The sequence below is a fragment of the Acanthochromis polyacanthus genome, chromosome 21 (genome assembly GCF_021347895.1).
Source record: "Acanthochromis polyacanthus isolate Apoly-LR-REF ecotype Palm Island chromosome 21, KAUST_Apoly_ChrSc, whole genome shotgun sequence".
Classification (NCBI taxonomy): Eukaryota; Metazoa; Chordata; class Actinopteri; family Pomacentridae; genus Acanthochromis; species Acanthochromis polyacanthus.
Genome location: NC_067133.1, coordinates 3,487,737 through 3,515,186, shown reverse-complemented (window position 1 = coordinate 3,515,186; position 27,450 = coordinate 3,487,737). Strand labels below are relative to the sequence as shown.

Sequence of the window (27,450 nt, the reverse complement as noted above, 5' to 3'; positions counted from 1 at the left end):
AAATGTCTCGTTTATTCAGCTTTATAATTTAATGCAATCATAGATTCTTCCATCAACCAAATCTGAGTTTGACCTCGACACTCCAAGATTTTTCCAACATGGTGCAGGATGTTGCTTTTTCCTCTTCACCTTAAAATAAATATCTCATTTTTTAAAATTGTTTTAGTATGGTAAACAAGTGACAAAACATTTGAGTGACTCACGATTACCAGAATCACATCTTTATGAGAGTAATCTTTGCTTTGGTTTTATTCTATCACTCATTTTACGCAAAAGAGAAGCTCATCTTTCCAGGGAGTTACTGCAGGTTAAAGGCCTGAGTGACAATTTAGTCTTCATTATTGTTTAAAATTCTGTCATTTTGGCTGCTCCTTTTCATAGTTCAGCAGCAATCCAACATTTGTGATCATCTAAATGAAGATTACTTTGGCTTTATTTGAGGGATTGTCCATTTTACATGAAGGCCTGCTACATAATTTAGCACAGAAACCCCAGACAATGAAAATGAAAACGAAGCTAGCATTTAACAAAAAAATAAAGAAGAAGAAAAATATCGAGTGTCTACAGCTTTTAAAAAAATAATTGTGGTAATTATTCTTTGCTCATCCAGAAACTAATTAAAACGCTTCACATTCCCACGTGGATCTGTGTGAAATACAAATAAGGCAAGGTTTAAATATTCAATTTTATTTCTTTCCAGAAAATGGTATAGGAAACTCGTCATTTAAATATTAAAACAAAAGATGATAATTCATGATCAAATAAAAAAAGGGGCCTGTTGAAGTATTTTTTGCCATGAAAGAGGGAAGGAGGGAGAGTTTTGTATCTACAACATTCTTAAAAAGCAGATCCACTTTTCACTGCGGAGAGCTTCTGCTTAAAATGCCTCTGTTACCTGAGAAAACACGAGTTCAAAAGTCCGATTTTAGTGGGATTATTCATTATTGGTGTGGATGCGTTTGGCGAGAGCCGCGGTGCCACGCTGAGTCTGTAGTTTCTGGTACTCCTGGTGTAAACTGAGGAAGTGCGGAGACGCCGCCGGGTGGAAGAGCGCAGGGGAGGCGTAGGCAGCGCTGGAGGTCAGGGGAGAGGAGTACGCGGTGCACTGGGCAGGGGAGAAGCCGTCCATGCCCGGCTGCGACTGAAGGAAAGCCTTGGCTGTGAGGGCGCTGCGGGAGAAGAAGCTGGACAGAGCCGGCAGGATGCTGCTGACAGGTGGGATGGTGGCGGGGCCGCATGGCGAGGGCGCGTGGTGATGGAGGTAGGGGTAAATCTCCAGGCTGGGCAGCTGCAGAGCCGCCGTGCCGAGCCCGTAGGCGGAGTGCGGGAAGCCGTGCAGCCCGCTGGGCTCCAGGTGCTGCTCCTTCAGCGGGTCGAAGCGAAAATGCTGCCGCTTGAAGCGCTTCCTCCTCCGCAAGAAACTCCCGTTCTCAAACATGTCGGAGGAGTTGGGGTCCAGCGTCCAGTAGTTGCCCTTCCCGGGGTTTCCGGGTTCTCTGGGCATCTTTACAAAACAGTCATTAAGCGACAGATTGTGTCTGATAGAGTTCTGCCAGGCGGGGAACTTCTCCCGGTAGTAAACGAAGCGGTGACTGATAAAGTCACATATCTCGCTGAGAGTGAGGCGTTTTTTGGGACTCTGCAGTATGGCCATCGTTATCAGAGCGATGTAGGAGTATGGAGGCTTCACTGACGCGGGACCTTTGGTTTTAGCAGGCGGAGGACACGCCGGTACGGGGCTGTAAGTGTCCCGCTGTTTGCTCTGGCTGCTGGAAGTCTCTGTGCTCCGCGACTCATCCAAAGGTAAGAGCTGCTCCTCTCCGCTGTCTTTGAGTCCTTCCCCCACCACATCGATAACAATATCCTCCATGATTTCCAAACCTAATGTCATAGTAGATGTCCGCGGGTGAAGCCAACACCACCTGGCAACAGGTGGGACACTGACAGCTCTTCTGTTAAATGCCAGGAATAGATCTTTACGCACGGCCCATCTCCATTCACAAAAAAAGTAAAACTCCGAGCGCAGTCCTGCTCCTACTTCTCACAAAACAAACTCCCCAAACCGCAAAGCATCAGCGCGGATATCCTGTATTTTGGTGCCTTTAAGCGCAAACAGCGGTCGGTGAGTGATTGTGCGTAAAGGGTAAAAGTGCGTGCGCCCTCGGAGATGTCCAGCATCATCTGTAATCTCTGTTGCTTTCCTGCGGCTCGGGTGGATGTGATGTCACGGTGAGGCACGAGGAAAAGGATCCTGACCAATGAAAACGTCGCAAAGGGTGCCATATGGAGAAGGCCTGAACCACACGGCTCACTCTCATCAGCAGCAACAGTGCCAGGTCGACGCGGACATCAGAGATCCATTCAAGAAATCAGAGGCGACTGTTCTGGAGAGGAACAAACCGGTTCTCCCAGAGGGCTCGCTTCTGAGTGGTGTTAAAATTGTTGTAAAATTATGAATAAAATAACGTCGCGATAGGTTGGTTTACGTCAAAATAATTCCACAATCGTTTTGGAACTAAGCGCTCAGCAACTTTTACGCAGTTATTCCTGATCTGTTATGGTTAATATTTTTAATCACCAAATTTTTTCACGTTTTTAAAGCACTTATCCTGAAGAGACTGTGCATAAAAGAAAAAGTAAAACCTCAAAATCTGTCTGTTTTTGAAATAACTGTCTTTTCACGTTTTATAACAGCTGTAAAACTGGAGGAAAATCTTTGTGCAGCACTGATAGAAGGTGGTTATAAAATAAAATTAAAAAACACTTTTGAGAATACTTTTAGAATAAACTGACTGATGCTTTGGGGACATCAAATCAACATTCTGAATTTGCAGAGTGAGGGGGGGAAATCCCCAAACACTTCTCTACGTGAGGCAGGGACTTAAGCCTTAATCCTCCTCGAAGACTCCCGCACCCGCACTTTATGCGCACACTTGACTCACAATTACACGTTTTCAGACGTACAACACAGGATAAAACTGGAATGACTGATTTTGTTCTGCTGTGAAAATAATAATTTGTTGCCTGCATGCATTGGAAACATTGATAAGAGGGAAACAGTGTGCCTTAAAAAAACTAAAACGCTGATTCCTCCGAGAGACACGTTGATAAACACCACCATGTGTGAAATGGAGAAAGAAATAATATTTGATCTGCAGTCTGTATAACCTGAGATTTCTGTGGCAGAAACTCGACACCCTATGTTCTTCATTTGAGCACAAACCTATCAAAGTCCAGCGTAACCCTGTCAGATTATCTACTTTAATAATGGGCAACTGGGAGGAGGACGCTGATATTGGGATGAAAGTAATAGATTTTCACTTGTGCAGACATAAAAGAGAAGTGAGGAGAGGAGGGCGCTTTTGGTATTGTTGGGAGGCCTCTGGTTGTTTGTGTTTAATGATGGAGCCCTTTGTTGGGGATTCCCACATTTCCTGCCTCTAATCGTATTGATACCTCGGGGCAGAGGGGGGACTGCATGGGTCCAGACTGGGTGGGCTATACGGTACCAGCAAAGCTGCAGATGATTTCCCAAATTCATCACGCATGTCTTCAGATTGGAAACAGGTCTGCGCGCGTTGTGTGGTTTCAATAAGGCGAGAGCAGGAGCGTCAAATCACTAGAAAAACTCAAGGTATGGCACTGAGGATCTAAGGTTCCCAAACTTTTTACGCGCTGGAGTCCTTTCTTGGGGACCCGTGATGGATGAGACAGATGTGGGTAAGTGTCCTGTGCGCAATTTTACAAAATATGACCTGTAGTTTTTTGTATTTCTCGTAAATGTATAGGAACCATGTCATCATATAAGCTACGCAACATTAAATACACTCCATGGGGCTTTTCTTCTCTTCTTTTCAATAAAGTAGCAAAATGTGGAAGCGCTCAAGAGATCGACAAAGCCTCCTTTTTATCCATTGCGCGCACATCTGAATCGAAAACACGCCTGCTATCTGACAAAAACGGCCATTGTGCTGATCTTATTTGCTCAGATGAGTAAGTGGGAAAAGCAGCAGCCACCAAGGACTCGCAGTAATAACATCATTTGGCAGGAACTGACTCGGCCAGGGGGATCTCTGCGGATCATTCAGGATAAATGAGCGCTCCATACGTGCAGGTCAGAATCAGGGTTAGATGAAGCTGTAACGGGCTACTTCAGTTAAAATGTTTTCTTATCTCTGTGAAAACTCTGAGGCCTCCACGATTCTGGGAGTGATAAAAAAAAAAAAAAACCGAGTGTGTTTTTCATTGGGAGAGGTTGAAACAGCTTCAAAGACCGGAGGTTGTTTTAGCACAATGCCCCCCTCTCTCATCTTGATTCCCTTAAAATCTTGGCAGGGGCGGTGGACATTAATATAACGTGTAATTTAAGGTATCATGAATCATAAGTGCTTGAAGTAAAAAAGTCAGAGGTGCTGAGCCAAACACACATATGAAACACACACGCGCATACCGTGTAGGGGAGGATGCAAGTGTAAATTTCACGAGCTGAACTGGTCATTAACACAGTATTTATGAGCTGACAAACGGCTCCAGAACAGAGAAAGTGATGCAGCCGCTTCTCTGCATCTCATCATCTCATTGTGCTCTGGTGTCTGACTGCTCTGCTCAGTCATTACTGTGCTGTCTGGATCCATTTACGAGGGATGACACATCTCCAGTCCTATCAATCACAGGACGATCCGACGTGGTGAGCTGACTGTGTGGCGACATCTTGTGGCGGAAAGAGGAGTTTAGCAGGAAAAATAGTGCTTTCTTGAAACGTGAATAGAGAACTTTTGTTAAATTTAAAGCAAATGCAATCCTTTTTTATATTTTTGTTATTGTCAGACCGCACTAGGACCTTTGGACATGAGTTTTTGGACTTGGAAAGCTTGTAAGTTCAGTTTAAAGAAAAACTAGTGGTACACTATCTACAGATTCTTGTTTTTTGTAGTTTGAAGAAAATATTCAGAATCTACATGTCTTCAATATGTGTTAAATTAAAGTCATGGTTGCTTATTTTCATGATAACATTCATGAATTCACTCTCTACTCACGTACACTGAGTCACCTTCAGTCAGCTCCTCCAACTCTAAAGCCACGGTTCTTTGCTTCCTATGGGTTAGAGGTCTTTAAGTATCTCTTTTGTTCACAGTAAAATTGAGCATGAGACAGACAGTTTGGTGCAGCAATGCAGGTGCTTTACCAAACTGTCATGGTGAAGAAGGACCTCAACTGGAAGGCAAAGTTCTTAAATTTGCAGTCTGTGTATGTTCCAACCCTCACCTCTGATCATGGAAGAATGAGATTGTGGTTACAGTGAGTTTCCTCTATAGGACGGCTTAGATCAGACCTAGAGACTGGGTGAGGAGGTTGGACAATAAGGAGTATGAAGCAAAATTGATACTCCTTCAAGTTAAGAGGGCCCAGCTGAGGTGGATCGGGTATCTAATCAGGATGCCTCCTAGATGCCTGGTTGTGAAGGTTTTCCTAGCATGTCAAAGTGTGAGGAGGTGGGATAGATCTAGGACTCTCTGGAGGGATTACGTATCTCATCTGACCTGGGAACAGCTCAGATAAGTGACCGGACTCTGGATAAGTAGAGGAAAATGGATGGATAGATGACGGAAAGGCCGCATAAATATTGTCAGCATAACTAGATATCTGTAGATTGATATGTTTATTTTAATGTCATTGAACTTTTTTCAAGTTGTTTTTTTGCTTTTAAGTTCAGTTCAGCTCATTCACCTTTTCTTCTTTCAATCTCAGGAATACTAATTAAGTACCAAAACAAGAGTCAAAGCCAAATTTGTTGCGACGTGGTGGCGACATGTGTACAGAAAGAAATAATATTTTAAAATTAATACATTATTTAATTAATGTTTAGATCATATTTTGGTGCAGATGCAAACCACTTAGGTCAAAGATATTGGTGGAGGATGTGTTCTCTGGGTGCTCTTCCACACTGTTTAAAGAAAGTACATCACGCTTTAAAATTGTAAATGTTTTCCCATTGATCTAAGTATATGTCCGCATTTCTTACAGACTGCATTGAATAACATAAGGATGATAAAATATTGTATCAGCTCCAGCTCTATGAGCATCTCTGTTAGAGTTGCAGTCATTTCTTGCTCATGTCAGACTGATGTCTGGTAAACTTTAATATGTATTAAATTTAAAATGACAAAGAAACTTGAGAACATTTAACGTATAAAGGTCATGTTTCTAAAGAACTGTTGTGCAGTGGTTGCAAATGCTCTTTGTGAAATATTTTGTCTGTAATTATTCATGAATATATTTGGTTTCTACTTCTTTTTATAGTGCTAGTCATTAACGTAACGTACCATTGCAAAAAAAAGAAATGTGAAATTCCCAGGTGTTGCACTTTCATTAATTACCAGTGGAAGCTAAGTTAAAGACAAAGCCTGACTGTGCTGTGTGGATCAGTATTTGTTTGCTTCCTGTTTGCAGGGCCAGGGCTGTATATGCAAACACAAACAGAAATTCACTTAATGTGACCCAAAAAGTTTGGGATTAGAGTCACTGACCATCTTTCACTCATTTTTTCAGGGCAGCAACTTCAGTTTAGCTTTTTTTTACTTTGCTATGCCTCATAAACCGACAACTGAGTGCATTTTAGTAACTGCTGGTTTACTCTAGAGAGAAAACATGCAACTTTACCAACACCTGTTCAGTGACTATTGAGGAAAATAGCCACTTAAAGCCTGTTAAGATGCTCTGCACTGTTCCTCATGAAGAAAGCAACATAAATAAAACAGTTTGATAAAGTTTAGATTTCTTTTTTCAAATATTTAAGTTCAAATGGACTGTAAAGGTGAATTTTGCAGCTTAAAACTAGCACTTTAACCTGATCTAAATTCATGACTGACCAACTAAGAAACTGAAAACTTCAATGATCAGCACCAACATTGAAATTTTATTTTATTGATATAGCACCAGTTCACAACATGTCATCTCATAGCACTTAAATTAAAACCACTCGCAGGTAATGTAAATGACATTGCTCACTCTGTGACCATCTTTTCAATTTTCTTTTTATACCAGGTCACATAAAGGACCAAAGGGATCAGCTACTAATAGCATGGTGCCAGGAGCATCCATGCACCAACAGGTCATGAGGGAGACCAGCACAATGATTTCAATGTCATTTTAACATGAATTATTGTATAAGCTGCCTTGTGCATTGAATTCAACAGAACTAAATCACTGTTGACAGCTCTAATGAATGTATTCTGGGGCGCAGCATTTCTCAAACTTAATTTGTTCAGTTGACCTATAATTAGAAACATATTTTAAAGTAGAGAAGGGCCTTAAACAAAGACATTCATTTAGGTGTGAGTGTTCCCTGATCCTGGTATTGTTAGTGCTGGAACACCTAAATGGAACCCAGCCACTGGACATGCAATGACAAGCTAATATGCCTGCTGTCATTGTATTACCCAACATGATTCAGACATCAGAAGTCAGCAAAACAATTTACTGGTTTCACCAACTAGTAAACGTACTCTAAGTTCATGCTACATTCTGTTACGTGAGGTTTTATGGGGAAACTGTAACCTATGCTTGTCTCATGTAAAGAGTGTTTTTCTTAGTATTCAGCCTCTGTAATGTCACAGCTAGAGTGTGTAAAGAATAACTCCAGGGTCCTGCAATACTTCGTGAAGACAAGATGAAATAACATTTATATAAAGCTCAGTCCATCCTGATATACGGAACTATAACCGGATAATTCTGGATAAGGAGGAATTAAAGATATCTGATAAGGAAGGAGAAGCAGGATGATGACTGTTATATGTGACTCAACGCAAATGTTTGGTTTCACTGCTTGATCTTCCTTGACTGTTCCAACAGAGGGCGCTCTTATGCCAACAATGACTTCCTGGTTTCCAAGGAAATTTTTAAACACATCAGTTCACAAGTTTTTGAAAGTGGTTCACATGAGACGCTCATCCAAACACGTATTTACTTGTGCACCTTAAGGGTTCAGTTCAGGATTTGCATAAAAAACACCTGTAATTCTCTTTGGAATCATAATCCTGTCAGGTAATGTGGTTTCCTTGTAAGTAGTAACAGTTACTTTGCACTTTGGCCAGAGTGTCAGAATGCATCAGGGCTCTGCTGACCTAATTGAGTGTTTTTTTCTGCTCACTCTGACTCAGAAAATTCCAGCACTGAGCCAAAATGCCTGTGGAACACACTGCTGATATTACCAACATTATTCTCAATTGGGACCGACAGCAGCGGTTTGTCTGCAGTGTCGTGTTCGCCCCCGGGCTGCTGTGAGAAGAGGCCTGAGGATGGAAGGAATGCAGATGCTGTGTTTAAAAGCTCAGCATGTACCATGTTGACTGATCATCAGAGGTCAGGGCGCTGGCTGGTGCGACTAGCAAGCTATTAGGGTGTAATGCGAAGTCACAGGAGGCTGTTTGGTGGGTTTCTCCTGGCTGGCTGGCTGCCGTCACAGTCCCAGAGAGGCTGATGAAGAGATAAACTGGCACAATTTTAGTCTGACTGCAGCAGTGCACATGTACACTACCGCTCAAAAGTTTGGGGTCACCCAGACAATTTCAGGTTTTCCATGAAAACTCACTTTTATTCACGTGTTAATGTGCACAAGGGTTTACTAATCATCAGTTAGCCTTTCAACACCATTAGCTAACACAATGTAGCATTAGAACACAGGAGTGATGGTTGCTGGAAATGTTCCTCTGTACCCCTATGGAGATATTCCATTAAAAATTTCCAGCTACAATAGTCATTTACCACATTAACGATGTCTAGAGTGGATTTCTGATTAATTTAATGTTATCTTCACTGAAAAAAAATGCTTTTATTTAACAAATAAGGACATTTCTAATTGACCCCAAACTGTTGAACAGTAGTGTATGTGTTATATAATAATTATTGTGCATTTCTAATTGTATTTTTGGCTGTGTTGGTGCACTGGCAAGCCTGGTTGCCTCACAGCTAAAAGGTGTTGGGTTCAAATCTCAGCCTAGGATCCATAGGTTCAGGTCTAGGAGGAATCCTGTCTTCACTCAGCCCCTCTACAATGCGATGTATAGATAATGGATGGATGATTGCATTTCATTTTTTACAAATTTCATAAAGGGACTGATGCTGTACTAAGATGCAGCTTTTAGCTCCTTCAGCACTGATGTACCTACTAGTCTCAACTGCATTCTTCAACATGAGGACATTTCTAAGTGACCCCAAACTTTTGAACAGTAGCGTACATGGAACACACTTCTGCTCAAACTTTCTCACTTCTTGTTTTCTCCTCAGGTGAGACGCTAATCTTCCACTGTCATCATCCTGACTGGCATCGCTTTGACAGCATGTTGCAGCCTGTCTGAAAGGGACACAGAAGCATTTCACCCAAAATGCATGAGGAGAGTTTGTTTGGATGAAACCCTCCTGAGAGATGGAATAAAAAGACAAGATCTCAGCTGCAGGGGTCCATGACGTCATCGGGTAGATGGTAGAGAGTATGGGCAATGATACTGCAGAATCCAGAGTATAAACACACCCAACAGAGCTGCAGCCACACTCTCTTTTAAGAGGCTTTGCAGAGTATAGTTGTGAGAAACCTCTGAGGCCAGTGGGAACAGACCACCTGGTTTTGGTAATCTTTGAAAAACATGAGCTGGTTTGCTTAGACTGAACTTTGGGACAGAAAAACTCCCTGTGCACAGTTTCTCCAAACAGCTGTGAGAAAGAAGAAACCGTTAAGTTGTTTTCAAATGCCTCTTGACAAGGAAGCCGAACACTTGTCAGAGCTGCTGGTGGGACATAAAAGGACGACAGTAAATCTTTCGCTGACGTCCGAAGCAAGTGGTTGGTTCTCATACACCGACCTCGCTGCTCTCTTGTGAGTAGACAGGCCTCGCACAGCAGCTGGTCCCTGAACACACTGAGGTCACGACCCCCGGGGCCCTGAGGTGTGTATTTACAGAAGAGGCTGCTACACTGAGGGCCTAGTGCTCCTCCTGCACAGGCCCCTTCATGATCCATCAACACCCATCTGACAGGGAGACACACATGCTCACTTGCACATGTGGGGATTTTATTTTTGGTCCTTACTGAAACCTGATTGTGAAGTAATTTCCTGTTTTTTTGAAAGTCAAATTTGACAACCTAAAAATACCCGAAAATGTGTGAAACTTTGCACACACATTAGGACCGGCCAAAAATTTTATATTTTAGAGGAATTGCAGCCAGTATGTGTCATCTACAGTTATGAATTTTGGTAGGCATTTGTAACTCAGCAAGATGCACAAAAATGTAATTGACAACCATACCCAAAACCCAACAGGAAGTCGGCCGTTTTGAATAATGTGTCATATTTTGGACAATTTTCGATCAATTTTTTGCGCATTTTCAAGAGTTACAAACTCAAACAGAGCTCAAATTTGGACAGGATGTACACCAAGCATGGGCGATCAAACCTACCAAAATGCTCCGCAGAAGTCTGAGGGTGTGGAAACGCCAGACCTGGAATTTCAACATTATGCTATGAAACAGGAAATGTTGTATATTTAGCCTGAACATGCTCCAATCTGTCTCAGACTTCACAAGTGTGATCAGAGTCCGGCTCATTACATCCACAGGTCAAAATACAATCACAGTGATAGCGTCACCTGGTGGATGGGCAGGAAGTGCTCTCCAACTGCCCTGAACATGCTCCAATCTGTCTCAAACGTCACACGTGTGATCAGGGTCTGGCCTTCATGATATCCAAAGGCCAAAATGCACTCAGGCGCAGCGCCACCTGTTGGACATATTTGGATTCGCTGACCAGCAAGAATGTGAAGACCGGAGCGACGCTGCTTGCAGCTTTAATTTTGATTTAATTTTTTGAATTGGCTGTTACTTCTAACTGCTAAATTAATGAAAAATGAACGAATAAACTACAGTTCTTATTTTAAAGCAATACCATCAGCAGAGCTATTGTAATCATACTTGCACCAGCATCTTAGCTTTCTTCTTGTTTTTTGGGATCTAAAACTATGTTCTTTGAAATACTTTTAAAAGTATTGGTAGTATTTATTGCTTTTTTTTAGGTTTTAAGATTTTTGATGGTGTAAATACAAAAACTACCAGGTTTGAAAAACTTAATTTCTTAAAATTATGTTTACTTTGTACACAATTCTAGACATTGGAGAAACATACTTCCTGAGTTCTGTCTGAATTGACACTGACCAATTAACGTCTTTATCTTGAAAACTCCCATATTAGATTTATGCCGCAGGATAAATGATGCCGGCATTCTTTCAGACTTGCCCCACATCGGCCAACTGATCCCGACACCTTCAGCTGTGAACGCCGACACATTCCAGGGGTGATTCCCACCAGACAAGTTCAACGCTGACAAATACATTCCTCTGCTGGCATCCCATCAGCAAACCCACCTGGCCTCTCTCTGAGCTTCCACATGTTTTGGAGGCTCATGACCTTTCTTACATCTTTGTGTAGCAGCAGAACAGCCGCTAAAACACAGGTGGGGGGTGGATGGATTGAGATGCGCAACAGTTTGCATTTGTTTCAGATGTGCTTGTGCCCACTCTGCTGGGTTTTTCCACAGTTAACATCTTGAACATGTGTTTTTGTTGGAAGGAAACCGTTCTGCTCTGGAAATGCGTAGGACATGCAGGATGATAGATGACAGATGGATCCAGTTTTCATCCTGCTCAGCTAAATTCATACACATCTTGATGTACAGTATTGCACCGAAGCATCATCCATGGCAGGATTTGGACATTACATGGATGATGTAAGATACAACTCAGGCAGAATGCTCATGATCGACTTAGTAAAGGCATCTTGCTGAAAGATTTATGTAAATAACTGCACAGTGGAGAGGAAACAGCTCCTCTGACAGATTTCTTCACTCCTATTCAATAGCAAAGTTACAATTCCTGTAGTTAGATTTGAACATAAAACATAATGTGTCATTATGTATAACTTGTTTGCCAGTGAACCTGTCAGTTAGCTGTTGCTACGCTTCTCAAGCTGCCTTACTGCACAGTACATATGTAGTTTACCATAGATTTACCATCAGAACTCCTAGAAATGTTTTGAAATTGTAGTTCCAACAGTTCCTTTTAAATAGTGGTAGGCCTATTAATTGCACCTATAAGGAAGAAATCCTACACAGTGGATGTGTTGATTGTGTCCTGGTCTTACTTTAGTTACCTGTAGCTCCATACAATAACATAGCATGAATGCAGCTGGCTTTGGAAATTATGCTGGGTAATACTGTGCTACTCCTGACTGTACTGTTAGCAATTACTGTGATATTTTTGTACACACCCCCATTCTCTTGTTTGTGTTAGTTTCTCGTAAAAAGAGTTAAAACAAATACCGAAAGTGCCAAAAAAAAAAAAACAACAACAAATGGCCACTTGAGGCTCCTAAAGCGAGTTGATCCTCATTGACCTCCATGATAAAATGTTCAACTTTACAGTAGAAATAAACATGTTTACAGCCTGGCACTAAAAACACTGTCTCTATAGCTAATCTGTCCAATCATGGTAAATATACTGGAGATGAATTTCTACGCAACTCATTTGTTTAAATTGTAAAAAGGCTTGAAGTTATACATAATTAAGGCCATGGCCACACAGATGAGTACAGTCATGATCCATCAAGTTAATGATGACTGGGCTGAGCTTCAAAACCGTTGTTCAGGGAACCTATAGGTGACATTTATCTTTCTATACAGTCAATGTTCCTACAACAAATACCAGCACTGAGCTACCTCACTATTAAATTCAACACATAAGGTTAGCTACAGAAGCTGTATGGATGGTCAATTTATGTAATTAAACCAACAACAGAGAGTATTAACTCACTCAGAAAATGTTTACAGAGACAATAAATCAAGGGAGAAGTCGTGTTATTTTCTTACAGACGTCTATGCAATCAGATTTCTTTTGCAACCAAAGGTTTCGCCCCCTGCTGGCTCTTAGAAATAATGCGCTTTTAAGTTACTTGGGTGTTGGCTTCATTTTTGCAGACTCAGAGGCTACATTTATACACAGTCTATACTTCCATCATACAGATTATCACCAATGGTGGTGTAGACAACTCCCATAAACCCACACAACTTCACACTGCATCCTTTGTTGTTTTGATTTATAGATCTCTAGTGAGAGAAATTAAATTCTGTAAGTGTAATATGCTTGCAGCCAGGTAGGTGAAACCATTTCCAGCTTATTTTAGTGCACGCAGACCTACAGTTTAATCAGTTCCTTGCAATGTTGGCTCTTCTTTTAGACAGGTTAAAAAAGTTTAATGTTTTTATGCATTACAACAGCCTCAGGCACACCTCAACATGACAGCTTGCAGAACTGCTCTTCCTAGTTACAGAGGCCAAGTCAGTATAAAGGTAATTAATCAAATGCCACTGTATGTTATTTTCAATCTAGTTCTTCATTCTGCTCGCAGCTAAATCCAAAAGTACAGTATTGAACCGAAGCATCACCCATGGCAGGTGTTACACATTACATGGACGATGTATGATGCAAATCAGGCAAAATGCTCACGATTGGTTGAGTCTAAAGGCATTTTGCTGAAAGACTTATGTAAATAAAAGTACAATAGAGAGAAAACAGCTCCTCTAGAAGATTTCTTCACTCTGATTCAGTAGTAAAGCTTCAATTCCTGTAGTTACTTAGATTTAGGACATTACGCATAATTTGTTTGGCAATGAACCTCTCAGTAAGTTGTTGCTACGCTTGTCAAACTGCCATTACTGCACAGTACACATGTAGTTTACCATAGATTTACCATCAAAACTCCCAGAAATGCTTTGAAACTGGTTCCTACATCTTAAACTGTGGTAAAGTAGACTTACCAGTTGGACCAACAATGAAGAAATCCTACATAGTTGATAGCATGCTGGTCTTGCTTTAGTTAGGCTCTAATAATTGTAATTAATGTAATATTTTTTTCATTGAAATGTCTACAATCAACTTAACCAATGTTTAAATTTAGAGAAATTCATAATTAGTCAATATAGTACACCAGATGATACAGAGGGTTTGGAAGGAAGATGAAAAAGAAACTCTGGCCACCGCATTTCCACCCTCATTCTATTGTTTGTACCGATTCCTCATGATGGATCTCAATTACTTTGATGATTGTTCTAACTTAAGTGACAACCACTAGGGATGAAAGGTAAAACCAATACCAAAGTGCTAAAAAAGAAAAACTAAAGGCCACTTGAGGCTCCTAAAGTCAGTCAACAGTCATCGACCTCCATGTTAAATTGTCAAATTTTACAGCAGAAATACACGTTTACAGCCTGGCACTAAAAATACTTTTCGTCTCTGTAGCTAATCTCCCCAATCATGACAAATGTTTACATTTTCTTAGCATGTGCCAGAAAAGTCTTAAGCTACTTGTGACATTGAGTGATCAGAGATTCTACAGTTTCATTTAGCTTTTATCCAAAGTGACACATCTGAGTAGATCCAACACAAGCAAGGATCTAGTCGGGACAAAACACCCTGGATAAGTGCCATAAAACAAGTTCAAGTGTGATAATAGAACAGTGGTGCCTGCAGGCAATAGGATTTTTTTCTTCATGCAGTTTTTCAAGTGCAAAAGTGTTTAGTGAACAGCTGGGTTTTTAGGCTTTTCTTAAAGATAGAGGATTCTGCAGATGGCAACTTGTTACACCACCAGGGAACCACAGAGAGAGAAGTCTAGCTATCGACTGGCCCTGTTGTGGTGATTCTAGCAGGCGTCTTGTTGGGCAAGCTTAGCGAGCAGGAGTAAAACTGAATGAATGTATGATTGTTTTTCCTTTTGGACATGTGAGAAAATAAAGTCGCAATTAAATCAAAATAGTCAAAACAAATGATAGACTTCAAGTAGGCGGGAGCCATTTTATTGTAATTTTGAATGCAAACGTCAGCTTAGAATTTTAGGGCAGCAACCGGAAGCCAGGGAAGTGATCTGAACAGCAGGGTAATGGGCCATTTTGGTTGAAAACCAAACGTGCTGCTGCGTTCAGGATCATCTCCAGAGGTTTGACCGTGCAAGCAGGGAGGCCTGCCTGTAAAGAGTTGCACTAGTAGATCAAAGGGATGCACTCTGAGATCAGGTAGGTCTTCTTTCCAAGAATAGACATCTGAACCAAACAAACAAAAAAAGATATGAAACAAGCAGAAATTAAAGATCATATAGTGTGAAAGGGTGAGAAACTAACCTGTAGACATCAGTGGGTCACAGAGGCGTCGTCGTCAGGCCTTCGTCTTCCTCAGCATCTTCTGAGTGGCAGCCTCCATCCTCATCCATCAGGTCAACTCCTCCAACAATGGCCTCATCTCCGTCCTACAGCTCTCCAACCAGACGTGGGTCCTCTTGTCATCCAGCCTGTGAAAGGAGTCTGTCCCACTTTTAGGACATTAAACCTAGGGACATCCCCTGCTAAAGCAAAATTCCATGTCATTAAAATGCAAAAAGTTCACACGAGATCCAAATGTCGGCCAGAAAGTCCATCAATTGGCAGAGATGATGCAACAGTCACTAAAAGTCCAGTGCGAGCATTGTGCAAGTAGAGCTTGTTAATTGTCCCAGTTAGTTCAAGTTTCATGTGATTTTAATCAAGAGTCCAATAACCTGCAGCAGGCCAGCAAGGCTGAATATTTGATTTGAAGATACACAAGTTCTTCGCACAGACAAGCATATAAGAAAAACAAAGATGCCTGAACACAATTTACTTCCTGATTTAAACATTGCCAGAATCTCAATGATCAGAAGTGCAGAGAACTTAGACATTTCTTTTGTGCAATAACACAGAAAGACATCAGAAAAAACAGCAACACTGGTATAACCAACATTTTCAAAGTATCCACAAGTTACCAAGAACAAAGAACATGGTGGCTGTACATACCAAGTTATCTAACCATTTACAGTTTATACTGCTTTTGTTTGCTATTTTCCTATCATTTTGCAATTTTGAATCTCCATGTTTTAGTCACTACATGCCAAACAACTGCAGCAGATTCAAAACTCTGCTGCTCGAGTCCTCACTAAAACCAAGAAAATAGATCATAACACTCCAGTTTTAAAGTCTTTACACTGGCTTCCTGTCACACAGAGGGTAGATTTTAAAGTCCTGCTGCTGGTCTACAAAGCTTTAAATAGTTTAGGACCAAAATACATCAGAGACCTCCTGACTCAGTATGAACCACCCAGACCACTCAGGTCATCTGGATCAGGTCTTCTCGTAAGTTCCTAGAGTAAAACCAAATACGGAGAAGCTGCATTCAGCTTCTATGCCCCATATATATGAAACAAACTCCCAGAAAACTGTAGATCAGCTGAAACTCTGAACACATTTAAATCCATTCTGAAGACGTACCCGTTCTCAGTTGCTTTTGATTAAATTATTTTAAATCTTATTTTATGACAGTTACTTTTAGCAGTTATTTTAACTCTTATTTTATGACAGTTATTTTAAACAGCCCTTGTTTTCTGACTTCTGTTTTTGATCTTTTTACTGTTCTGACCATTTTTTTAAAACAATTTCATAAAGGTTTTCTTTTGTTTTTCTTTTAATAATTGTCATCTTTTGTTTTAATGTCTTTGTAAAGCACTTTGAATCGTGTCGTTGAAAAGTGCTATATAAATAAATTTGCCTTGCCTTTATCTTAATCTCTATGGGGTTGTTTGTCAAATGTTAAACTAAATTTTTACAACTTCTAAAAAGTCTGCCTTTTAGCTCTTCTCTGCACACAATTTCATAGATATGCCACTGTTCAGTCTGAGCCCGGCTGCATTAATTTTATTGATCTGGTTTTTATTTTCCTCAGCCTCTTATCTGCTCTGTAAACAATGCCTGCAGTTCAACTGAATACTCAGGATTTTTAGATTAACTAGCTTTTATATTTCTCCTATGCAGCAAAGTCTATTATGTTTTTCCTTACAATTATCCCCAAAACATGTCAGAATTGGCTGCTTGATGTCCCAATCACATGATCTGCCGATTCACAAAACCAGATGGATCCTTGTCTGGTTCTGCAAACCACAGCGTGATCCTTTTGCGTTTTGATCTGTTTTCTTAGAGCTCAGCCATCATTGAACACAGAGGAGAAGGGGAAGGAGAAAAGCCTTGCCATCTTATGATACGAGTCGACTCTTGACCTCGTTCTCTGCAGTTCAGAGATGACCTCGCCCAACGAAAGCCGTTTGCGAAGCACCGTTTATTTATAAAGTAAAATACTCCAGGATAGTTTATTTTTACAACCTATTCCGACATGCTTGGCCTTCCACATAACTGACCGGAGGTTCATGTGAGGTCTTAAAATAAGCTCTGAAGATGGAATTAAGAACTGCTTTACAATGCATGGAGTTGTCTTTTTTTTAAGATTTCCTGACATTTTAGAGCTTAAATAGCTGATTATTTAAAAGTTACTTAATCGCTTTAAATAGTTGCAGGTCTAGAGTGAACCTTCAAACCAAACTTCATTCCAAAAAGTTCCTATTTAAAGGACAAATGGAGAACATTTATGAACGAATCCTAATTTTAGCTCAAATTTGGTCACTGCTAACAACTTTTAGAATCAAGACAAATTTGTCAAATTGGACTCATTTAGCTCAACTAATTAGCAACTCAAGATAGAAATTATAAATAGTTAAATGACCTAATTAATATTGACAGTAGCACGAAAAGGATTAGTCGTCAAATATTTTAATATTTTTTGAAAAGAAATTCTGATTGCAGCTTCTCATGAGTATATTTTGTTTTCACGTCTGTTATAGTAAACTGAAAATCTGTTAGTTGTATCCTAAAGACGACATTGAGAAACCGCTGAGTGACATTTTAGAATCATCAGTCAATGCAGAAACTAACAACTATTTGCAGCCACATCTATATATATATGATATTAAAATACAGACATGAAACTGGAAAAAAAAAAAGGACAGAATAAAAAAAACACTGGTAAATTTGAAGTAAAAAAAAAAAAAAATCAAGCCGTACAATCTGTTAATACTGTGAAACTTAACCAAGAAAAAAAACAAGTATTTAAGAAGATGCCACAAACTAGAGTTAGTGTAATAAACACAGCTGTCAACATCTACATGCCTGTCCCCCCCATCCCCAGTTTAAAATAAAAAAGCTATACAATCTATTAATACTGTGAAACTCAGCCAAGAAAAAAAACACAAGTATTGAAAAGATGCCACAAACTAGAGTTAGTGTAATAGATACACAGCTGTCAACTTCTACATGCCTGTTTCCCCAGTTAAAAAAAAAAAAAAGACTTTAATAAACCAGCAATGTGAACATAAATTACAAAGTATTTCCAAGCACTTCCACTGTCAAAGTTTTTCCACTTGCTAGCAAATACAAGTCAGGAATTCTCACAGGAACTGCTAGCAAAAATCAAATCAGGTTCATTTATTTAAAAAAAAAAAAAAAAAAAAAAAAAAATTCACTCAGTTGCACGTTACTCAACATTTATAGAGCACATTCAAAACAGCACAGAAAGAACCTACAATATTATGTAGCCAATTAAAATAAGTCAACTTAAAAAAATGCAAAAAATGTTTGCAATTTAGCGTTATGAAAATAAAGAGCGGACTATGTTATTCAATTTGTCTGAGGTTCCCAGCTGCAGTTGCTGTTCTTGTCACCATAAAATGGAAAACAAACCCAAATTTCAGCATCACTGAGGTTTAACTTGTCACTCTTTCAGGTTTAGTCCCTCTAACAACCCAACCAGCTTCCCCCCCTCCCCTGATTTAAAAAACAAACAAACTTGTACTAACCATGTTGGTGAATTTCGTCTGATGCTACGCTTCAAAGGCGTTTGGTTACAAGCGCCTGCAGGGAGGCCTCCCGAAAAAAATCCTAAACTAGAACTAACTGTCGGAATTAAACCTGGCAGAGCGACAGCAGCCAGAAATTAACCACAATATGTGTGCAAAGTGCAATTAACATTAAAGTTTTGAAGATGTTGACAGCAGCTCATCCGGAATCAGGCAAATTGATATTTTGTTTTGGCCAATCGCCTGTTTAAAGCCCATGTTTGATCTTAACCTTAATATTTCATTTTGTCAAAGTTCTGTAAAGTCCTAATATTTAAACTTAAAAAAAAAAAATGAATGTTAGTTATTTTTCTACAGGAAGACATTTATGTTCAATGTCCATTTTAAATGTGCTGTAAGAAAAATTGTCACTTGACTAAATGTTCTACAAGTTAACAAATGGAATAAATACATTTAAAAACAACCATTTAAATAAACATCAATTATCACGCAAACTTCAAAAAGCACTTTTTAACCCTCGTGTCGTCCTGCAGGTCAAAACTGACCTGTTGTAAAATTTGAAAATGGAGAAAAATAAAAAATTTTAAGTGAAAACTTGCACATTTAACATTTTTTGGGGAAATTTTGGAAGACTTTTTTGGTGAAAAAAGAAATCTAGTGAATTTTGATGGATTTTTGTGAATGATATTAAAGAAAATAGAAATTTTACTGATCTATAAGGAATCTCTTTATATATTTTTAGGATTTTGGATGATTTTTACTTCTTTTTTTAAAAAAAAAATAAGTATCAAGGTTTTGCCAAATTTGAGGGATTTTTTTTTTAATATAAAAAATATAAAAGTGAAACTTCATTGGAATTTTATTCCTGAAGGTTTTGCACATTTTCAGAAATTTGGGGAATTTTGCAGAATTTTTATATTTTTTCAGACAAGGAAGCAATAATTTTCAGTGCCTGTAAATGAAGACAACAGGAGGGTTAAGCAAATCAAAGAAAGTTTAAATTGCTTTACAAGTGACTAACAAAACTAATTCTGGAACCGACTCACACAAACCAAATAAAATATAAAATGTCAGAAAAAGAAGACTAGTTTCAAAAAACCTAGACAAAGGGATCATTATACAAACATTACAATAAATACCAAAACAAACACTAAAAGCAAACAAGTAGTCAAGATAAAAAAAAAAAAAACACAAGCAACAGAAAAATTTTACGAAAGGCATCACACTATACATTTGACATCATGGTAAATATTACAAAGAAACCAATCTTAGTCAAACACTAGAACAGATTACCATTTGAAAAAAGTGAATTATTCAAAATATTAGTTTAAAAATGTTGAGTCCCCTGTGATTAAACAGAGAAGACCCTCCACTTCAAGTGTTTCTAAACTCACTTTTCTCAAAAGGTTTGTAATGCTAGCTCCATATTTTAGGTGGATTAGTTTAAATACTATTTTAGTTTTGCATTGCTATACACACACACACTATCCTGCACTGTAATTACACTGAACTACAGCTACTTCTGCAATACTGAACAGTCCAAAAAGCAATTCAATTGTAAATATTCTTAAATTTGTTTTCTTATTTACAGTGTGTATACCTCACCTCTTTAATTTATTTATTGTTTTCTCTTACTGTCACTTCACAAATTTCTCCTTGGGTGATTAATAGGATATTCTATTTAATTCTAAGATAAAGAAAACTGTTTAGAGCGCTACCTGGAAGGAAAAATGCACAGACACAAGCTTAGTGCACCAATATTAATTCAATCTGACCGAGAGCTGAGTAATCAGCCCTTTTTCAGACATGCACTTCTTTGTTAATCTGGCATCATCAGAATGTGTAGCTTCATGTATGAATTAAGAGAATTAGAGTCTTGATCTTGTCTGAACAACAAAAGCATCTGTACAAGCAATAAAGTGTCCACTTAAGACTAATGAAGTGGCAAAGTTCTGAAAAAGGGCTTTGGATGCTGGGATAGACAGAGGACTCCTTGTGTTTTTACATGTAACATCAGTGGCTGAAGGACAGATTGATTAGACAGATATAGACACACAGCAGAGACCCAGCAACCGAACGAAAAAAAAAAATTATACTTATCGTCTGATGTGAAAATAAGCTGCTGCTCCTCAGTTGACCAGGTGATGACCATGAGTCGGAGACATCAGGGTGGTCGGACACTGCAGCCTCATCCACTGTATATTCAATTCAGATTGTATTTGTAGGAACACATTCTGATTTTTTATAAATATTTGTCTTATTCGTTTAATCCCATTAAAAAAATCTATAAAATAAATAGATAAGTGACAAGATCTATTTAAGACGACCCAAAAAAGTATGAGAAATTATACTTACCATCTGTTGATTTGGAAATATGCTGCTGGTCCCAAGTTGACCGGATGATCACCATCAGTCGGAGACATCAGGAGGTTGGACAATATAGCCTCATCCATGGTATATTACATTCAGATTGGATTTTATAGGATGAGGACAAATTTGGAGTTGTAACTTGTTTGAGTTGTCAAATTAATTCATCTCATGTATAGGCATGCGTTTAAGATATGTCGAAAAAGACGCTTTGCTTTTTATTGTCCAATTTTTTGTTTGGGCGCCAGAATTTATTTGTCAAGTCAATAGAGAGGAAATTGAACTATGGTCTGATTGAATGATCAAATCATGGCCAGATCAGGTAAATTACTGTGAGGTTAAAATGGTGTAGCAGCCAGAGGGGTGTGGCCACCAGTGAGATGGTGTGGTGATGCTGGACAGACAGGTGCAGATATAAACAGGGACAGGAGCTGGACCAACAGGTAGGTGCTGGGACAGACAGGAGATGACAGATCACTACAGCAGACACACGAGGGGATTTGTACAACATGATACTACTAACACTAAACAAATGCGACGGTCTTCACAGCTCTGTTTGGCAGCCGGCCATGTTGGAAATAGAGAATGAGAGCTCAAGATAAAAGCCAACACCAGAACCAACATTTAAAGACAGATGCCACTTACTTTGTGGAGATCAAAATGAAATGAAATGAAATGTCTTCTCCAGCATGGCTTCAAACTACACATCGGCGGCCATGCTGGACGACGCATGGCGTGGAATGGACAGAACAGCCTGAAGAAGCGGCCTTGCGGCCGTAATGCGAGTCACACGGCACGGCGGCCATGTTGGAAAGACAGAACAGCTCGGCATGGCGGCCGAGGAGAGACAACCCTTTTAAATACGTAAGGAAATACGGCACTTACTGTAGAGCGATCATCGACGACGCAAGTGTTCGCACTAAACTCAACTACGGGGAGACGATCAACCTGAAAACAAAAAGTTACAACAGCACACTGATCACATCCAAACCGAAGAGGAATGGAAAGGAAACAAAGGATAGAAGGCACAGTGGCCAATAATACAAAAAATTGTCCTCACAGTTCGTAGATTCTACCTGAAAAACCAAAAGAAAGAAACAGTGGTGAATTGATGCAAACAGGTGAGGTTTAGGCATTTTGAATATGTGGAAAAATACAGTAAAAATCACATGCATATGAATGAGACCTCAGTCAGACACTGCAGCAACAATTTGGAAAAACTCTAAAATGCAACACAGCTGTTGATGCAAAACACTTCAACTGGATTAATTCAGTTCATTTATGGACAGTTTCAATCCCACTCTCCATCATGTCCCTACAGCAGTCTTTTGTCTGTCCTCATCTCCAGTTAGACACTGAACTTACAGTGAAATAAACCCGACATGCAGTTTGTACCTGCTTTGTTTCAACCAGTTAAAAATGGGTTGCATCCATGTTCTATACATTTGGAGTCAAGCTGAAACAACTAAATTTTGACATTTAATCATCAGGTGGTTGTAACTTGGGTTTGTTCTGCAACCTACTAATTACCTCCGCCAAGGAGGTTATGTGACACCCGGCGTTTGTGTGTCCGTCTGACTGTTAGCAAGATAACTCAAAAACACCAGGGCAGATTCAGATGAAATTTTGAGGGGATGTAGACTTTGGTAAGAGGAAGAGCGGATTTAATTTTGGTGGCAATCCGGAAAGGATCCTGGATCACTTTGAATTTTTCAGTATGTTTTAGCATGTGATCCAAAATATGACAAAAACATAGGTTAGTATGTCGTCCAACAAATTGGAGCAAGGTGTCCAGATAGCTCAACTGGTTAAGAAGGTGATTCGTAAACAGAACTGTGTCAGAGATGCAGGTTCGATTCCAGTTCATGATCCTTTACTGCATGGGTTTCCTGTTTTCCTCTCTATCCTTGGCGGAGGCCTGCACTCTGAGTGCTTTTCTAGTTTTGTCTTGTGGACAAATTTACTGACCTGTTGAAAAATGTTTAAGCTTGGTGTTCCCATCGACGTCCTCCAAACATCCTGAGCCGCACCAACTTTCTTCACAGCTGGTGCTTCAATCAACAGTTTAATGCAGAAGATGACTTTTCCTCTGCACCTGTTTGGTGACCGAGAAGAGAAACAGTCCAGTTAGATTCACCTTTATTTCTATAGCACCTTCCTAAAACCACTGCTCACGATGCTGTAGAAAGCAGACTAAATTTAACAATCAAAATCACTCGAGTGACAGAAGATGTATTTTCTAGAGTACCAAAGAAGATTTCCTCAGTATGAGAAATTATACTTACCATCTGTTGATCTGGAAATATGCTGCTGGTCCCAAGTTGACCGGATGATCACCATCAGTCGGAGACATCAGGAGGTTGGACAATATAGCCTCATCCATGGTATATTACATTCAGATTGGATTTTATAGGATGAGGACAAATTTGGAATTGTAACTTGTTTGATTTGTCAAATCAATTCATCTCATGTATAGGCATGCGTTTAAGATATGTCGGAAAAGACGCTTTGCTTTTTATTGTCCAATTTTTTTGTTTGGGCGCCAGAATTTGTTTGTCAAATCAATAGAGACGAAACTGAACTATGGTCTGACTGAATGATCAAATCATGGCCAGATCAGGTAAATTAAAGTGAGGTTAAAATGGTGTAGCAGCCAGAGGGGTGTGGCCACCAGTGAGATGGTGTGGTGATGCTGGACAGACAGGTGTAGATATAAACAGGGACAGGAGCTGGACCAACAGGTAGGTGCTGGGACAGACAGGAGATGACAGATCACTACAGCAGACACACGAGGGGATTTGTACAACACGATACTACCAACACTATAAACAAATGCGACGGTCTTCACAGCTCTGTTTGGCAGCCGGCCATGTTGGAAATAGAGAATGAGAGCTCAAGATAAAAGCCAACACCAGAACCAACATTTAAAGACAGATGCCACTTACTTTGTGGAGATCAAAATGAAATGAAATGAAATGTCTTCTCCAGCATGGCTTCAAACTACGCATCGGCGGCCATGCTGGACGACGCATGGCGTGGAATGGACAGAACAGCCTGAAGAAGCGGCTTTGCGGCCGTAATGCGAGTCACACGGCACGGCGGCCATGTTGGAAAGACAGAACAGCTCGGCACGGCGGCCGAGGAGAGACAACCCTTTTAAATAAGTAAGGAAATACGGCACTTACTGTAGAGCGATCATCGACGACGCAAGTGTTCGCACTAAACTCAACTACGGGGAGACGATCAACCTGAAAACAAAAAGTTACAACAGCACACTGATCACATCCAAACCTTAAGAGGAATGGAAAGGAAACAAAGGATAGAAGGCACAGTGGCCAAAAATATACATAAACAGTCCTCACAGTTCGTAGATTCTACCTGAAAAACCAAAAGAAAGAAACAGTGGTGAATTGGTGCAAACAGGTAAGAGGTTTAGACTTCGAGTAGGCAAAAATACAGTTAAAAATCACATGCATTTGGATGAGACCTCTGTCAGATACTGTAGCAACAATTTGTAAAAACTCCACAATGCAGAACAGCTGTTGGTTTGTTGATGCAAAACACTTCAACTGGATTAATTCAGTTCATTTATGGACAGTTTCAATGCCACTCTCCATCATGTCCCTACAACAGTCTTGTCTGTCCTCATCTCCAGTTAGACACTAAAATAACCTACATTGAGTTTATACCTACTTTGTTACAGCCAGTTAAAAATGGGTTGCATTCATGTTTGGAGCCAAGCTGAAATAACTACATTTTGATGTTTGATTGTCATCAGCTGGTTGTAACTTGTTTTGCTGCAACCTACAATTTTGTCTTGTGTATAAAAGCAAAGTAAATTATGTCCAGATAGCTCAACTGGTTAAGAAGGTGATTCGTAAACAGAACTGTGTCAGAGATGCAGGTTCGATTCCAGTTCATGATCCTTTACTGCATGGGTTTCCTGTTTTCCTCTCTATCCTTGGCGGAGGCCTGCACTCTGAGTGCTTTTCTAGTTTTGTCTTGTGGACAAATTTACTGACCTGTTGAAAAAAGTTTAAGTTTGACGTTTCCATCAATGTCCTCCAAACATTCTGAGCCGCACCAACTCTCTTCACAGCTGGTGCTTCTGTTTAATGCAGAAGATGACTTTCCCTCTGTTGGTGCCATTTTGCGTCTGCACCTGTTTGGTCAATGAGAAAAGAAGCAGTCCAGTTAGATGCACCTTTAATTCTTTAACACCTTTCTAGAATTCACGTTCAAGATGCTGTAGAAAGCAGACTAAATGTACCAGCTGTAGTGCAAAGAGACGGTGGTTCAACATGGGATATTTTCTCAGTTGTGAGCCATGTTGACAGTATTAATATACTTCAAGACTCCAAAACATTTTAGACAAAAAACAGACTTTCACAGAATGAAATGTGTACTAGGGCCTTATTTTACAGATGTGGATTTAACTGTCAGGATTTGCATGCAGGTTTAAACTTTAAGCTGATATACAATTAGACAAGCATTCTTGAGTTGTGTGGCTTCATTAAACTCAATTTTATTTGAATCTCAATTGCAAATTCAATTCTGCTGCTCTGAAAATGCACTTAGTTGCTCTTTTGTACTTGCTTGATGTGTGTAACATGTTTAGTTACAAGAAAAGCAATTTTGAATTTTGACAATTTAATATGGAAATATAACATTTCAGCAAGTCTCATACATTTTTAGTGCTACTGAATTGTATTTCCAAATGCTTTCTTAGTTCTTTAAGAAATTCAAACAAATTCAAATTCAGCGTCAAATGGTGCAGCCAAAAAATAAAGCTTTTAGCAATAAGAGGTTTTATAAATTAGCATCTAAATTATAAAATGAACAACCCCCTCTGTGAAACACTTCCAATATGGTCACGAATCGATAGACACAGAGAGAAAACACGTAGTAAAATAAACCCTGAAACAGGCAAGCAGCAATATTTTCAAATTGACCTGTGTAAAAAAAAAAAAAAAAAATGCCATAAATCGATGGCACAAACAAACAGTGTAAAAACAGATAGTGTACCAGGGGCAGTTTTAGACTTTCAGTTCTAGGGGTGCTTAGCACCTGGTTTGGGGGGGGGGGGGGGGGGGGGGGGCACGCACATCTGACCAATGTTAAGTGATGGCTCACCCAGCTCTTCTGCATTCATAACAGAGCTCAGTCATTCTCTTAGATGACCCATTGATTTTCATTATCCAAAAGGGGGGGGGGGGGGGGGGGGGTCAAATTAGGGAAAACTTTGCCAGATTTTACATTTGGTTTGAAACGGTAAAATAAATAACACTGTTAATAATTATTTCAGCATTTATTATAAACATAAATAAGTAACACCCAATAATTCTAGGGGTGCTTAAAAAAAATTAAGGGGTGCACCCCTGAAAATGGTCTAGCCCGCCCCTGTTGCGACCTACACGAATTGTGTTAGCGTTGTTAAATGAAGGCCCGAAATGATTTAAATCCAAGTGCGCTACATCTGTTTAAACCGAATCCAGTTAAATGATTATTAAAGTTTGACAGATAAACTCAATACTAGACTGCAGTTCAATATGTTAAACCAATGAAAGCATTAGAAACGTTTAAAGAAACTCGAAGCACACTGGGTGAGAGCGAGGCCTGCTCAGGTGTGTTGAATAGGCGTTCAATTACATGAGTGAACACGCTAATCAAACACACCTGCGCAGACCGCACTCATCCACCCTCACACCTGGTCACAATCAAACTTTTAACCAGCTTGTATACTTTTACTGACCTGCTTTCTGTCACTTTAAGCTCCTCATGCTGTCCGACGAGGTTTTAAAACCATCCGTAGACAGCAGAGTTGTGCAAGGTCCGTTTGTGCGTCTGAGGCCTGTAGGAGACAAGAAAACGGTTTAAAACACAGCGTTTTAAAAGCCAAAATGCAAACAATTCAACACACCACAAATAAGTTAATTTTCACTCACCTTTAACAGACTCCGAAGACTCGTTTCCAGCTGGCGTCCTTGTAAATTCAACTTTTACACAGACGTTCCTGAGGTACCTGTCCTGGACTGGCATCACTTCGGTGAGTGTGGGAAGAACCGCTGATCCACTTGTTTTATACAAAACATATTGACTTCCGGGGTATCAATTGACGGACACGAGCCCCAAAGTCACGTGTCACGTTTTTTTTTTCAACTCAACCTGCGCAGGTTGTCATGTGCATAAATGCAGTTTTAAGATGATTCTGATCTGTGACATCCACTTGAGCTGCACAGAAACCTTTAGACAATGATGTTTATTTTCAGTTACTGTTTACCAGTAGAAACTTCTCTG

The 27,450-nt window shown here is 39.8% G+C and overlaps 1 protein-coding gene and 2 long non-coding RNA genes across 3 annotated transcripts; all 3 read right to left on the bottom strand.

Annotated features, from left to right (window-relative positions):
* Positions 1–671: 671 nt before the first annotated feature.
* foxd7 (forkhead box D7) lies at positions 672–2,182 on the bottom strand. The gene has a single exon (XM_022190659.2). The coding sequence runs from the start codon at positions 1,889–1,891 to the stop codon at positions 935–937; it is 957 nt and encodes a 318-aa protein (XP_022046351.1). The 5' UTR covers positions 1,892–2,182; the 3' UTR covers positions 672–934.
* Positions 2,183–14,869: 12,687 nt separating this feature from the next.
* LOC127531504 (uncharacterized) lies at positions 14,870–18,426 on the bottom strand. Its single transcript, XR_007938594.1, has 2 exons — positions 15,218–18,426; positions 14,870–15,139 (listed from the first exon to the last, which is right to left on the bottom strand). It is a non-coding gene; the product is annotated as an uncharacterized LOC127531504 (long non-coding RNA).
* Positions 18,427–20,162: 1,736 nt separating this feature from the next.
* On the bottom strand, positions 20,163–27,225 carry LOC127531503 (uncharacterized). Its single transcript, XR_007938593.1, has 7 exons — positions 27,099–27,225; positions 26,906–27,004; positions 25,176–25,315; positions 23,439–24,531; positions 23,122–23,248; positions 21,142–22,229; positions 20,163–20,981 (listed from the first exon to the last, which is right to left on the bottom strand). It is a non-coding gene; the product is annotated as an uncharacterized LOC127531503 (long non-coding RNA).
* Positions 27,226–27,450: the final 225 nt, after the last annotated feature.